Genomic DNA, 15,657 nt, shown 5'->3' on the forward strand with positions numbered 1-15,657 from the left:
ACCAGGGTGTCTTAATGTGAGAACCAAGTGATGAGACTTACTCCTGCATAAAAGTAGAACAAGTTCAAACATATTAGTGTGGATAAATATTTAAAAGACAAATCTATTGTGATCCTGTTCTGTATTTATTATTTTCTCAAAATAAGAAAAAAAATCAATTGTTTTAATGATGACAAGAACCAATAAGAATTTTGATAAAGAACAGGCCCACTTACAGTGTGCATGAGATAAAGATCAAATGAACCATGTGTCCCTGCAGCTGACTAAAGGAGGATAAGAATCACAGTTCAACTTGTTAAACAAGTGTTTTATGATTGTTGTTATTATGGCACCCTTTACATTTAAAAAAATATTGTCATAATAATAATCAAACTGAAAATGCAGTTTTTAGATAAATAACTACCCATCACCTCCAACTGCAACCACACCATGGAGGCCCTCCAGAAACCTCATGGAAAGGTCTGCTGGAAGATGAAACGATAACTCTGGCATAAATCAGCCCCTCCAGGAAATCACCATTTTGTGATCGCAATAATCAACACAAATTCAAGCAAACTGCAATATGTGGGAGTTTTTTGAAATTCCTGCAATTTGTCTGCAAAAAATGTCGTCAACAGAATCTTTTTAAACAAAACTCACTTTATCAACAGCACCAAATAAAACTCTGTGCGCTGGAGGAAACTGGAGAAAGCAGAAAACCCAGAGGGGTTTGTGGGAAATGTGTTCTTCACATTAAAATGATGATTAAATGTTTGTGATCAGAGGAAGTGATTCCATATTACTGGATGTTAAATGAGTTTTCTCCACACGTCCAGTTGTCAGAGACGTCTCTTTGTTGGTTTCATCCAGCAGGTCTATGTGTTGAATGAACATGAATTAAACAGCATCTAAAGCTCTTATTTTGACAGCTGAAAAAAGTTTAGAGATAAAATATTTCTGTGATGTGCAGCAGGATTATTATCACAGGAAGAGATTACAGATTATTGTTTATCAGGTGGTGCTTAAGAAAAAAAACAGCGCACTTCCAATTATTTCTAATTCCCGCAATCTTCCTTCCAAAAACTCAATTTAAATGCCGCAAATCACATCGCAATTTATTTTTTGAAAATCGGCCTCAAAATCAAAACATTTTTGATCGCAACAATCACAAAAAATAACAATCCTGGAAGGACTGCTAAGTTTGTGGACAGGTAGATGGAAGGGTTTCCTCTGAGCTGCTAAGTGTCCACGTCAGGAGTGTGGCGGTGACGTTTTAGCCAGACAGCTCTCTGGGAATCCGACGGTCACCAGCTGAGACGGATAAAGTTCTGCTGCTGACCTTTCTGGAGGGATCGAGTCCGACGGCTCCGGAGAGAGAGGAGACATCAGTGTGGGAAAGTTGAGTCTCTCCAGTTGTTGTTGAAGACGGAGTCTATGATCCATATATGACTCCTTCTCCTCCGCCGGCAGGCAATCCAGCTCTTTCTCTCTTTCTTCCTGCAATGACACTTTCTTTTTCAACCGCCGCCACCGCTGTGAGGTCACTATGAAAAATGGTACATGTTTGTGCAGATATTTGTGTTGAAGTTTGTGCGTTGGATTTTACATTGAACAGCGTGTGTCGGTAGCGTGTTGTGTTTTAAAATGAGTTTCTGTCATGTAACTAGACTGCGAGTCCGATCTGTGTGGCGCAGATAATTTTAGATGTCCCTTCTGTGATTGCTGAGTTCACTGCTTTCTGTCCGTCAGCCCACTGCAGCTCTGAACTGACCTACTTCAGCATGTGAGTGTCGGGCTGTGGTCAACGTGAACTAGTGAGCGTGTGTGTGTGTGTGTGTGTGTGTGTGTGTGTGTGTGTGTGTGTGTGTGTGTGTGTGTGTGTGCGCGCGCGGTACAGAAACAGTGTTCATCACTGGTTTTACTTTAAAGCCTGATTCTGTTCCTCATTTCTTGATGTGCTCTCTAAATTTGAACAGTTTCTCAGATAACAATCATGGTAGAATGAGGAAAAGCATTAGTTGTGTGTCTCTGGTTTCACTTTAATGTGTGTGTGTGTTTCAGACGTGTTTGTGGACTGGAAGCAGAACGTGAATGAGGTGACGGTGCGACTGCGCTGTGGGGAGGGGGTGCAGAGGATAGAGGACATCAACACCACCTTCACCGACACACACTGCCACGTGGACTTCCCAGGTAAGAAACAGTGGAGGGCAAATGAACAGAAGCAGGGGGAATTCTGGGAAATAAAACCACTAAATAACAGACAGTTGCTCATTTGGCTGAAGGTTTTAATGCCTTTTCACCACAGGGCGGCGATTAAACAACATCTGGGTGTTTTTGAGAATAACCATATTTATGATATGACAAAATCCCGAAAAATATTTACTTCTTAACTTCAATAACACACAATTTGAACGCAATAAGTGTAATATATTTATATGTCAGCATTAATGTAACTTCAAATATTTATTAAAAACTAAACTACAGTGATCTCCTACTTCTTCAGTCTGGAAACGACAGTAACTCTGTACGAGTCGTAGGATGTGGAGGTGACAGAGAGCTGTAGAGCTGATCAGCTGGAGAGTCTGGAATTACTCCTTCACACTGTCCACGAAGTTTAAGCCTGGTTTTCTCAAGTTTAGGTCGACGTTCTGAGATTAATAACGTAGTTTTGGGTCTTTTGTTGCTCTTTTATTTTGTAAGGAGTCGACTCGTTCAGCGGAGCTATGAATCAGCGTCCTGGTGCTCCATCAGCTGCAAACGTGTGTCGTACAGTTTCTGCTACGTCACACGATGTGGGCCTCATTCATAACCGTTGCAACGACGTCAGCATTTCCATAAAAACAAAGTTGACTGGAACATGTGTGCACCAACTCTGAGCCGTGAGGACGCAGATGTTGGAGGCACAAACGGTGAATTAAAGCCAGATTGTAGAAATTAAATGTGAGACGCAGCATTTAACCCATAATGATACCTCTTAAACATTCAATTTCACTTTATGTCATGTTATATGGAAATAGATCCTCTGACTCATTCAAACCAGAGGTGTAATTTTCATCCATCATCGAGGTAACTATTTTATAACCAACTCCTAAATGATTGAAGCAAATCTAAATCTAAAATCTGAAATGTAGGATGATGCTGGGATGCGACGGATTCTACTCGATACTAAGTCTGAATATTATGATTTCTTTTCACACTTTAAATGACAAACTGATCATCATCCTTTGTAAAAATCTAAGAAAGCGTTTGGCTGAAGAACTGCTATAAGATCTGGTCCTGCTCCTCCTCACTGGTAGATTTCAGTTTGTGCTTCCTCCCATCTCCTCGACATCCAAAAGTAAAGTAGATCAACGTCTCCCCGTCCTGACAGCCTGATCGGTTCGTCCCTCAGATTGTATTTGTCATATTTTTTTGTCCCTTTGATTGTGTCTCCAGTGTTACATGAAAATCAGCCTTAACATTAGAAGTTGTCACGTGACGTCCGTTCCACTTCCAGACAACGTGATTGGTTGATGTCTTTAGACATTGTATGAAAACAAGGAAAAGTTACTTTTTCTGTGAAAGTACAAATAGCAATAAAAAATAAAAAAAAATTATACAAGAAGAAAATGATATCTTTTACCATATTTTAGCATATATGTTGAGTGCATGAGCCCCAAACTATTCTAATAGCATCTTTACGCGTGTCGTGGTTCCTCAGATGGACGACAGTGGAGCTGCCAGCTGCAGGAGGAGATCGAGGCCTCGTGCAGCCGAGTCCAGTACAAGGAGAAGGGAGGTTTCCTGCATCTCATCATGCACAAGAAGATCCCCTTCCACATCTGGCCTTCTCTTAAAGTATATATTCAGATTTTATCTCCACTAATACATCAAAATGGATTTAATGAAAATATGTGTTTTTGTTATGAGTGACGGTGTAAACCTGGTTTTTGGTCTGCTTTGATTAAAGTCACATTTCTTCTGTCTCCTCTGCTTCAGTCCAACAAGAAGGAGAAGGAGGCGGCATCCACAGAGACCAAAAATGACACCAGGCCGGTGGCCTCGGAGTCATCAGAGAAACCCAAACTGTCCCAGCCGCAGCCTCCCTCATCACCTGCCCACGGCGAGGCCAGACGTGGCGGCGGCAAAGCCGAGCGCGGCGTCAAGCGCTGCCTGAAGAACAAACCCGCGTGTGGTAAGACCACGACGGACTCTGTGGCGGCGAAAAGCGGATCTGGAGACGGCGAGGCCTCCACCGGCAGCAGCAAGCCCGCCACCGCCACACGAGGTGAGCAGCAGCCTCAGGAACCCAGCGCCAAACGCACCGTCGGACGGCTGCCCAAGACCACGAAGGAGGCGGAGGCTGACAAGGACCCGCCCTCCGCCTCGTCTGCAGCGGCCAATGAGAAGGCCCCGCACGCACACCTGCCCGCCGGTGGGAGCCCGACGACACAACGCAGGGACGGAGACAACCGAGCGGAGAGACTCGGCAGCGGTCAGGAACAGGAACCAGAGGAGGCTGCTGCTGCCGGCCACAGCAGCGCACAGGTGAGCCGACCTTTGACCTTTCAGTCACTCATTTAAACTGTTCAGCTGGTAAAATGTCATTTTCTGACTGTGCCTGAATGTTTTACAGTGCAGTGGATCACTCTCGATCAAAACACTATTCAGTCAAAGATGTTTGTTTTTACAGCGGATTGTTTAACCAAATTGTGATGTCATTTGTGGAGTTTTAAGTGTTTTTTTTTTTTTTTTTTAGTTTCTTTGTGGTAAAATTGCTGGAATCAGGAAAAATAGCAAGTGGAGAATTTTTTTTTTTTTTTAAGCACTACCTGATAAACGGTAATCTGTAATCAGTTACTGTGATCATAATCATGCTGCACATCACAGAAATGTGTATTTCTTCTTCAGTTGGCAGAGAAGCAGAAGCAGTCTTCAGACGGGTCTGGAGCAGCAGCACATGTGGGTGAAGTCCAACCGGCAGCTCCCATCAGCACCGCTGACCACCTCAAACCCGACGGCTCCAACAAGGGCATGGACTCTCCTCAGAGGCCGGGAGACGCATCACACTGTGAGCCGACTGAGAGGAAACCTGCTGAGCAGGAATCGGAGCGGGAACCTCTGATCCACCAACAGCTTGGATCAGGAGAGGTGGCGCCAGAACCGCCACCAGATGTTCAACCACCCGGTCCGGCTCAGAGGCAGATCAGCTGTGAGGGAGAGGAGAAGCGGGACCAGTCGAAGGAGGAGCCTCCTCTGGAAATCCAGCAGCAGGAAGGCGAGTGAGATGTTTTAGAGTCAGACTCTTACGTTTGTGTGAAATGTGTTATTGTTTGATTGTAAATCGATTGCTTGTCATGCTGCTGCTTAAATATGTCAAGTTATAAACAATGGGCCTCATTCACAACCCGTGCGGTCCAACATTTGACGCACAAATCTGGGTTTCATCAACATTTTCTCTCCTGAATTTGTTCGTACTCTACAAATGTAGAACGACCTCGGGCCACGTGGACGAACAAATGACGACTGTGTTAGAAAATGTAAACACATTTTAGCATATTAAAACTGCATTCATTGAAAAAGGATTTAATTAACAACAATATTGAACACCGTTAATTTACTAATGCATTGACCAAATGTATTAAACATGCTAAATTGATGCCTTTTTAATCCTCATCAATTATTGTCTCAATTAAAATATTCACAGATAGTTACAAATACCATATTAATTATTAAATAACTCACCTGTGTTTACTTTCACTTCCACCCTCGTTTCTAGGCCATATTCCACTCATGGTGGATGTTTGTCCAATAATTATCACTGTCTCTCGTCCTGGGATGAGTTGAACTGCAGCACAAGAAGTCTGAGTGCAGATGTTCGGCTTTGAAAGAGACTTTGAGACTTTTGAGAGAGAATATTAGTGTTTGATCGTGAAAATAAGAAATCCTGCTCTCAAACTGAGCACGCTCTTAGATTATGGCAGTAATGGAAGTAAAAGCATTCCTACGCACATATTAGTGATTGAGACACAACTGGTGCAACTTGGCAAACATTCAAACTAAAGAGTCACGCAAAGCAGAGATGACAATTCAAACCCATTTCAGGTGGATATACTCATAAAAAAGTGTCTCTCATGCTCTGCTGCTCTTAAAGCAGCTCAGCAGGGCTCTTTGCATCAGTTAAGTGTGTCTTGTTGATACCTGTAATGACATCCTGCAGCCCCGGAGCCGATGGTGAACCTGCAGTTTGTGAAGAACGATTCGTACGAGAAGGGCACCGACCTGATGGTGGTGAACGTCTACACCAAGGGGATCTGCAGGGACACGGCCCGGGTCATCTTCAGGGAGCAGGACTTCACCCTCATCTTCCAGACAAGGTAGTGGATGTGAATGTGCTGCTAATCAAAAATATGGTGACTCAATTTTAGCCTCTTTTAGTGTCATTGAAGCACAACCAGTGATCGATGTTCCTGTCATCCTCTCACAGTGATGCCAACTTCCTGCGGCTTCACTCGGACTGTGGTCCCAACACAGTTTTCAAGTGGCAAGTCAAACTCAGGTAGCGGTTTGTGTTTTTTCAAAATATATGTATATCTTTAAACGAGCAGTGGGAGAGAGCACAGCTCGCATGTTTTCCTGTGAAGCTGAGTGGGCTAACGGCACGAGTACACGGCATCCATCTGTTCCAGGAAACACAGCCAGCGTCATCTGCAACTAATTGGAGCCGTTATTTGTCCTGCATGAGGCATGAATAAACAAAAGGAGTGCCAAAGTAGTCATGCTGCATCGGGTCAAACACATAGATAATATAGTGTAGTTATAGTTTCAGTGGCTATCAGCGCCGGCCTGTGTATCGACTTTTAATCTGAACCAGACCAACCAATAGTATCACGATCACTCCGTCCCAGAGTCTGATATATGTTTGTTAGCAGGACTGGTCAGTCTAAAACTTATCTTGAACTGGAACCACACTTCACTGTGTCAGCGTTTTCTTTTCATTGCTTTGATATTTAGTCAATAGGAAGTTGTAATTCTTCCTCCAGACATCCTTTGTTTCATATCTGAAATATTTGAAATGTCCTTAAAACATCAGTTGTTGAATATTAAACCATCAAACTAGGGTTGCAGCAGTATACCGGTATCATGATATACCATGGTATTAAAACCTATGTTTATCATACCGTACACAAGTGCTTTTTATTGAAGAATTAATGCAATGAAGGAAGACGCTTGCCTGTGACGCCGTTCCTCCTCCGCTGCCTGTCAGACTCTGCGATGGGCGCCACTCACAGATGCAGAAAAGAACACCAAACGGATCATGTCACCATCTCCACACCCGAATAAATGATTAAAAACAACGGTGGAACTAAAAATAAACGTGACGTTGTCCTCATTATCCATTTTGCAAATAATATGAACGCAAAGTCTCCAAACATCTTCCAGAATCTCTCCGTGCAGATCAAACGATGTCCTGTTTATAACTAATGAGGAACAAAAAACTTTGTTAAATCATTAAGTTTGCTGTTGAAATAATGTTCTACGTCCCGGCTCCCTTCTCTGTCTTTTCCAGCTCGGATTGTGGACATCAGTGTGAATTTAATGTTCAGACGGCTCTGGCTGAGCTTAAATAATCATTTAGAGCTCTTCAAAACTATGTAACTCATAATATCAATATTAATAATTTAATAGCGTGATATTTTTGAGACGGTTATCGTAGTGAAAATCTCAAACCTAAGTAGGGATGTTATCCTGATAATGGACTTGTGTCTCCCCCCCCCTCCCCCTCCCACACACACACTCCCTCCCCAGGAACCTGATCCAGCCTGAGCAGTGCAGCTACTCCTTCACCCCGTCCCGCCTAGACATCACGCTGAAGAAGAGGCACAGCCAGCGCTGGGGGGGTCTGGAGGCCCCGGCCACACAAGGTCTGCTGCCAGGCTTCTACTCGCCAGACTTTTCCAGTTTTCTTTGATGTGGCGAGAGAGAAAAGGCGAAACACTTCTCGGGCATCTTCACATTGTTGTACACTCATGTTGTACACTCAAATTGACTTCCAATACAGAACAATAACTGTCATTATTTTTTTTTATTGGCCACCAGTTTGTTTATGTTACCACATGTGGCTCAGGCAAACATATAAGTGTTTTTCAGGGATCTGTCAGTGACATGAATGTGAACTCTAACTTATCCAGTAGGTAGATATCGATGCTCATCTGTACGTAACCCAGAGACCGTTACCTCCATGTTCGGTGCTCTTAAGAGCTGGAAAGGTTTGTTTTATCATTTCTCAATATCTTATTGTTTGTTTCCTTAAAACAGTTTAAGGGGAATCCCAGTCCAAGGACACGCCTTCAAGTGTCTTGTTAGTTTAACAGTTTTCCAGTTTACAGTTTTTACATTAAAACAGAGAAAATATACAAATTCTTGTATTTGAGAAGCTGTAAACAACAAACTAACACAGTTTCAAACAGGCCATCTTTGCTTGTGGTATTGCTGTGTAGCTTTAGTGAGAACTGCTCACTGCAGATGTAGGTGATGTTCATTTTATGTCGTCGTCATGGTTACATAGCACCGTGTCCCCTTGGTGCTCAACTCTCCCTCTCCATGACTAGTGTGAAACTTTGCTGCTGCTCCTCTGTTTTTTAACGGCAGGACAAACTCTATTCATGTGGCATTTTGCCTTTTTTTTTTTTTTTTTTTTTTTTTTTTAACTTTAATTGATGTCACACGTGTTGCGATTATCTACCTGCGCTCCAGTGAAGGAGGAACAGGACATGCGTCCGGGAGTCTGCTCCTCCAGAGATTACTTGTATTGTATAGAACGATATTCCTATAATGATTATTGGTTTATCAAAATGATTGCTGACCGATATTTCTGTCAGTTAACATGTTGCTATAGCTACAATTTACTTGCATGTAAAGGGAACTATTCCTTCAACGAAACTGATATTTGTTCCTATAATTAATACCAATTGGCAGTGATGTTTATTTCCAGGAAACTTCAGATTTTTTTTTTTAAAGCTGTTCCCCAATGAAAAAGTTTCAATAAGCTCCATGTGATGCACCACAGCTCGTTACGTTCATGTCCAGCACCGTCCAGTCTCTCATTGTCGACCTTCATCTTCTAACCACAAGCTCCATCCTCCTCTGTTTAAGGTGCAGTGGGTGGCGCCAAGGTGGCTGTGCCCTCCGGCCCCGCCTGCATGGAGAAGAGCCAGCCAGGCAGCAGCCAGCACAGCCTCCCCGCCAAGGAGGAGCCCCCGAGGGTCGGGGAGGAGAAACCCAAGACCCCCAAGGGCTCGCCCAGAGTGGAGGACGGAGGTCTGGACACGGTGGGTCCTCGCTCCGTCTCAGAGCACGTCGCCATCACCAAGCCGGAGCCCACGGTTACCACGGTGAGGAACACGGTCACGGGCCACGCATGACGTCTGTACTGTCGATATCTCTCCAACTGAATGTCAGTAAACGGACGCTTGCATCTGTTTCCTGTTTCAGCCGAAGCCCACCTGCATGGTGCAGCCCATGACTCACGCTCCTCCGGCCAGCAACGAGCGCCACGAGGAAGAGGAGGAGAAGAAGGTGTGTCTGCCTGGTTTCACAGGACTGGTCAACCTCGGCAACACCTGCTTCATGAACAGCGTCATCCAGTCCTTGTCCAACACCCGAGAACTCAGGGATTACTTTCACGGTGAGAAGTCTCAGGTTTCAGGTCCATAATTTTGATGGAGATGGAAGTTGGAGTGCGTCCTCACAGCCTCTCCTGCTCCCTGCTCCTCTCATCATCACTCGTTCGTGTATGTTTCAATGCCAGTCTGACAAAAAGCTCTTCATGTTGATCAAAGGCACAATCTACCTGAACTTTAATACCCCTGCCTACAGCGAGGTGTGTTTTATTAATGCTGGGGTGCTCAGGTCTGTTCTGCGGGAGCAGCTCTGATGACTACACTGCTTTTATCTGAATAACACAAATATGCTGTAGTTTCTGCATCCAAGCACGTGAAACACTGAAATAATTGCGGCCAAATGTAGGTCACCCAGTTCTTTGGACACGATGTATTTAGACTGAGGTTGATAGAGACTCAGTTTTCTGGGGTTGAGACATCTGATAAAACTATATAATAATAATACAAATGGCTGTAGTAGAGGCTCCCAAACTGTTCAGATCATCTACCAAACCAATTTACACAGGTACCACTTCCCATAGCCAAAACCTCCAATTAATTCATATAATAAAATCAACAGATTTAACTATACAATAGGTAGGTAGGTAGTTACTTTATTAATCCCCGAGGGGGAATTTTTTCGCTACAGCAGCATACAGAAGCAATAAGATAATAATAGAAATAATAGAATAGAATAATAGAAAAGCAATAAAATAGCAGTAAATAGCAGTAAAAAATATAAAATATAAAATGCACAGTATATACAGTATATTATATATCTATATATATTATATACAAACAAACCAAGAAACACAGTCAACATATATGTATGTATATATCTATATATATACATATATATATATATACAGTACAGTATATATCTATATATATTATATACAAACAAACCAAGAAACACAGTCAACAGTGTTATTGTTGTGTGATGGATTTTGCCAGAGGTGAGTTATTGTACAGTCTTATTGCGGTCGGCAGGAATGATCTCCTGTATCGGGAATGATCTCCTGCATCAGGAATGATCTCCTGCATCAGGAATGATCTCCTGTATCTGGAATGATCTCCTGTATCAGGAATGATCTCCTGTATCTGGAATGATCTCCTGTATCAGGAATGATCTCCTGTATCAGGAATGATCTCCTGCATCAGGAATGATCTCCTGTATCAGGAATGATCTCCTGTATCAGGAATGATCTCCTGTATCAGGAATGATCTCCTGCATCAGGAATGATCTCCTGTATCAGGAATGATCTCCTGCATCAGGAATGATCTCCTGCATCAGGAATGATCTCCTGTATCTGGAATGATCTCCTGTATCTGGAACGATCTCCTGTATCTGGAACGATCTCCTGCATCAGGAACGATCTCCTGTATCAGGAACGATCTCCTGCATCAGGAACGATCTCCTGCATCAGGAACGATCTCCTGCATCAGGAACGATCTCCTGCATCTGGAACGATCTCCTGTATCAGGAACGATCTCCTGCATCTGGAACGATCTCCTGCATCAGGAACGATCTCCTGCATCAGGAACGATCTCCTGCATCAGGAACGATCTCCTGTATCTGTCCTTGTGACAGCGGAGCTGGAGGAGTCTTTTAGAGAAAGTGCTCCGCTGTCCCTACAGAATAGAATCAGAAAGGTGAAATTACAACAACATAACTGGTTCGTCTGACCTGTCAGGTCCAGCGTGGTCACTTTCCATTTTCTGTTTCATTTTTTTTTAAAAATTCAAAATTCTGTGTCCAAATCTGACTTCATCAAGCCATCGATAGCGTTGTTCTGTATCAGATGTGACGACATGGCGACAGGTGAATGTATTAATTTCTTTAAATGATTAACAACTAATCGTCACCTCATTGTAAATTGATGTGTAGAACTGTTTTGGGACTCGGGCCAGCTGGAGTTCAGGTGTTGGGCCTTTCAGCAAGCCTCTTGTGTACCACCAGTGGTACACGTACCATATTTTGTGGATCACTTATAGCATGTGTATTTTTATATTCATTGTAGTCTTGACCAACAGCAATAAGAAGGCGTTTACATTCACAGTGAAGGTTTACTTGAAGTATTTTCTTTTGCTTTGTTTTGTTTTACTCTGATGGTTTCCTTGTGTCTCTGTTCGTCCACGTCTAAACTCCCGGTGGAGTCTTGAGGTTGATTTATGGATGTTTTTATTCTCTCTCTCTCTTTGTCCCCACAGACCGAGCGTTTGAGGCAGAAATTAACTGCAATAATCCGCTGGGAACGGGAGGCAGGCTGGCCATCGGGTTCGCTGTGCTGCTCAGGGCTCTCTGGAAAGGAACCCACCACGCCTTCCAACCATCCAAACTCAAGGTATCATCCAGGAGGGATCACCCGTGTGTGTGAAGCTTTCTCCTCTTCTGTCGCTTCCATCTGTGACTGCATTGATCAGATATTTATCACTCCCTGATTTTCTAACTGTCCTCGTGTGTTTGTAACCCTGCAGGCGATCGTGGCCAGTAAAGCCAGTCAGTTCACGGGTTACGCTCAGCATGACGCCCAGGAGTTCATGGCGTTCCTGCTGGACGGACTCCACGAGGACTTGAACCGCATCCAGAACAAACCGTACACGGAGACCGTCGACTCCGACGGACGGCTCGACGAAGTAGGTGTTCCTACTAAACTGTTTTTTATTCAAACAACCGCCTCCGCTGTACCGAAGCCCGGACCTGATGATGTGTTTCTGCAGGTGGTGGCCGAGGAGGCGTGGCAGAGGCACAAGATGAGAAATGACTCCTTCATAGTGGACCTCTTCCAAGGCCAGTTCAAATCCAAGCTGGTGTGCCCCACATGCTCCAAGGTAACACGGTCCTGCAGAAAGCTTTCCCAAGAAATCTTCTTTTTAAAGTTAATGCTTGAGTTTTCTTTTTTGCTATGGTCTGATGAAGACAAACTTTGTTTTTGTTTCTTCTCTGTCAGGTGTCCATCACCTTTGACCCCTTCCTCTACCTGCCCGTCCCGTTGCCCCAGAAACAGAAGGTGCTCTCAGTTTTCTACTTTGCTAAGGAACCTCATAAAAAACCCATCAAGGTAAGATACTGAGTGCTTTCTGCTCTCAGCTGAAACTACTTTCACACCGATCATGTTAGTTTTGAGAAATGTAAATATATCTTCCACTCTTTAATGTGTGTGTTTCTCTCTCTCTCTCTCTCTCTGTGTGTGTGTGTGTCAGTTTTTGGTGAGTGTGAGCAAGGAGAACTCCAGCACTACTGAAGTCCTTGAATCCATCTCCAGGAGTGTGAGGGTCAAACCGGAGAACCTCAGGCTGGCAGAGGTTAGACGTTTTAAATATTCAGGGTTTCTCTTCTTTCTCTACTTATTATTCATTATGTGGGAACGCAGTTAAACACGATCCGGGTCACATGAGAGCAGGGGTCTCCAACCAGTAGCTGCCACTGCACTGTGTGTGTGTTGACTATACATTTATTATTATTATTAATATTAACAGAAACTTATTCAGCTGGTTTGGGTGGAGCTCAGCTATGTGAATTCTAAATGTGTTCATATTGTGCGGCAATTGGCTCTCAAAATATAAAACTTTTTGTTATTGAGGTTTCTGTGACAACACATGGGGTGTGACTAACACCTGGAAAACACATCAGTCCCCTCAGTAGACCCTTATGTATGCGGTGTTTACTACTCCAGGAAGTAGTCCGACCCTTAGCAACCACCTAGCAACAAGAGGATTTCTAGTCTCCAACTGAATAAATACAGAACATAGAAACACTAAACTGATCAGCTAGTTCAGTCTGGTTATAACAAAGATATCTGATGGACAAAGATATCTGGTGAACTAAGATATCTGATGAACAAAGATATCTGATGAACAAAGATATCTGATGAACTAAGATATCTGATGAACAAAGATATCCATGGACTCATGTGTTTTTAACATTTTAGTAACATGTCGCGTGTTAACCAAACCGGTCCAGCTAGCCGTCGCGAGGATGTTAGAGCAACACAAAGCGGTGGTAGTTATCGAATACTGTTGACTTGACACTTGAGGATAAAACCTGACTTATTTTGTTTTTTTTCCTTCCAGGTGGGGAAGAACCGCTTCCAGCGCATGTTCCTGCCGTCCCATTCGTTGGACATGGTGTCCTCCTCTGACATGTTGTTCTGCTTCGAGGTGCTCTCCAAAGACTTGGCCAAAGAGAGAGTGGTGCTGCTCCGAGTGCAGCAGGTAACAAGATCAAATCCTGATTTTGACCTTTCCACAGCAGTGTTTCCTCTACGGAAACACATTAAGCAGCACAGTATTTATATTTTATATTTTTACTGCTATTTTATTGCTTCTATTCTATTATTATCTTGTTGCTTCTGTATGCTGCTGTAGTGAAAAAATGTCCCCTCGGGGATTAATAAAGTAACTACCTAACCTTACCTAAGTAGTCACAGCAGTCACAATTTCGTGCTACAAACGCGTCATATCCAATCAGTTCACACACCTGTAAGTACAGCACATAAACTTTGAGCACAACGACGCAGCGAAGGTGATCATGTTCTCAGGATTATTATTCACTGAACAGACGGTTCAGTCGCACAGCAAACACGCTCATCTGACCGGTGGACCAGGAGACTGCGGCAAAGATGGAACATACATCAGCAGCTTCGAACATCCTGAATCAGTAACTCGTAAATAAAACACAAACAACGTCTTGTTCCTCCTGCAGGAAGGAAGACGACGAGCTACAATCATAAACTACAGCCTCATTTCAATCAAAACGTTTGAATTTTCAGATTTGACCGTTTATGGGTTGTTGTTACATATTTTGTTTTGTCACTTTTGAGTGCTCAAAGCCCGTTTTTTCAGATGCATTAAGGCGTGCCACAACAACTCAGTCCTCTGGGAAACACTTCGCAGCATGTTTACAGATTTTAACATCTGTTCCTCTGTTGTCCCTTCAGAAACTGCAGGTGCCCAATATTCCCATCTCCAAGTGTGCTGCCTGCCTGAAGCCTCCGGTGTCAGAGGAGGACAAGCTGAAGAGGTGCACGCGGTGCTATCGCGTAGGCTACTGCAACCAGTGAGTTTACCGACCATCAGACAACGACCCCTCATCGGTTGGAGGTCTTCACCCCTTCGTGAACATGTTCTCTCCTCTGTTCCCCCTCCAGAGTGTGCCAGAGGACCCACTGGCCCAGTCACAAAGGTCTGTGTCGGCCCAACATGGAGAACGTCGGCCTCCCGTTCCTGGTCAGCGTGCCGGAGTCCCGACTCTCCTACGCCCGCCTCACCCAGCTGCTGGAGGGCTACTCCAGGTACGTCTTCATCCTCATCTTCACGTTAAGCATAACTCGCAGGTCAAAGTGTTGGGACAGCTCACGCGTATATTATCTGTGACTCACCTTTCTGACATGCAGCTCGTAACATGATGATGTCACTTTAAGTCATGACAGAAATGTTGCCGAGCTGGACTTGGTGACGCCTCCAACGCAGCAACCACCTGAAGGCTGTCGGGTCCGAGTGAACTCTGTGCAGCTCTTTACCTTTCTGTAAACACTGTAGTATATTTATCACTTTAATATGGCCTCATATACTCAACAAATATAAGTTTAATAAACAAAAGTGGGATTGTGCAACTTTTAACTTTAGAAGGTTTTTATGTCTGATCATTCTGGAACAATTTCTCCTGCTGTGATGGAAAAAGAGGAAAAAAACCAAACATCTGTTGCTGCAATGTTGTGATTTAAGAGTTAAAGCAATGACCAGGAATCTAAATCAATTTTTTTTCTAAATTGTTATTGTTTTGTTTTATCTTTTTGTTTATTTTTGATATTAATTCAAAACAGACAATATACTTCACCTAATGTTTCCAAAAACACACTTATGTTGTGACAAAAAAAAAAAAAAAAAAAAATATATATATATATATATATATATTATATTGTTTAATCTGACGTCTTTGTGACTTGATTTTTCATCTTTGGTGAACTAGTTTTTTGCAGGTAAAATCTCTTTTTAATCTGTGATCATGTTGATCTGCCACAAACTTTCTGTTCTC

General features: G+C 43.3%; 1 protein-coding gene across 5 annotated transcripts in view; it reads left to right on the forward strand.

The window, feature by feature from the left end:
- Positions 1 to 15,657, forward strand: part of usp19 (ubiquitin specific peptidase 19) — a 34,631-nt gene that overhangs the window by 7,893 nt on the left and 11,081 nt on the right. For 2 of the 5 annotated variants that reach the window (XM_069169100.1, XM_069169098.1), the window contains exons 3-19: positions 2,041 to 2,169; positions 3,680 to 3,816; positions 3,958 to 4,506; positions 4,870 to 5,236; positions 6,179 to 6,335; positions 6,446 to 6,517; positions 7,768 to 7,883; positions 9,115 to 9,353; positions 9,454 to 9,646; positions 11,832 to 11,965; positions 12,099 to 12,257; positions 12,342 to 12,452; positions 12,572 to 12,682; positions 12,825 to 12,926; positions 13,695 to 13,835; positions 14,561 to 14,679; positions 14,771 to 14,914. In XM_069169100.1, coding sequence (XP_069025201.1) covers positions 2,041 to 2,169; positions 3,680 to 3,816; positions 3,958 to 4,506; positions 4,870 to 5,236; positions 6,179 to 6,335; positions 6,446 to 6,517; positions 7,768 to 7,883; positions 9,115 to 9,353; positions 9,454 to 9,646; positions 11,832 to 11,965; positions 12,099 to 12,257; positions 12,342 to 12,452; positions 12,572 to 12,682; positions 12,825 to 12,926; positions 13,695 to 13,835; positions 14,561 to 14,679; positions 14,771 to 14,914 — 2,980 coding nt within the window. Of the gene's footprint in view, positions 1 to 1,319; positions 1,536 to 2,040; positions 2,170 to 3,679; positions 3,817 to 3,957; positions 4,507 to 4,869; positions 5,237 to 6,178; positions 6,336 to 6,445; positions 6,518 to 7,767; positions 7,884 to 9,114; positions 9,354 to 9,453; positions 9,647 to 11,831; positions 11,966 to 12,098; positions 12,258 to 12,341; positions 12,453 to 12,571; positions 12,683 to 12,824; positions 12,927 to 13,694; positions 13,836 to 14,560; positions 14,680 to 14,770; positions 14,915 to 15,657 lie in introns of those variants that run through there. The other 3 variants (XM_069169101.1, XM_069169099.1, XM_069169102.1) reach the window with 2 other exon arrangements.

This window comes from Embiotoca jacksoni, unplaced genomic scaffold, assembly GCF_022577435.1.
Source record: "Embiotoca jacksoni isolate LCO1_2020_lvr unplaced genomic scaffold, fEmbJac1.0.p SCAF_43, whole genome shotgun sequence".
In the NCBI taxonomy this organism is placed as follows: Eukaryota; Metazoa; Chordata; class Actinopteri; family Embiotocidae; genus Embiotoca; species Embiotoca jacksoni.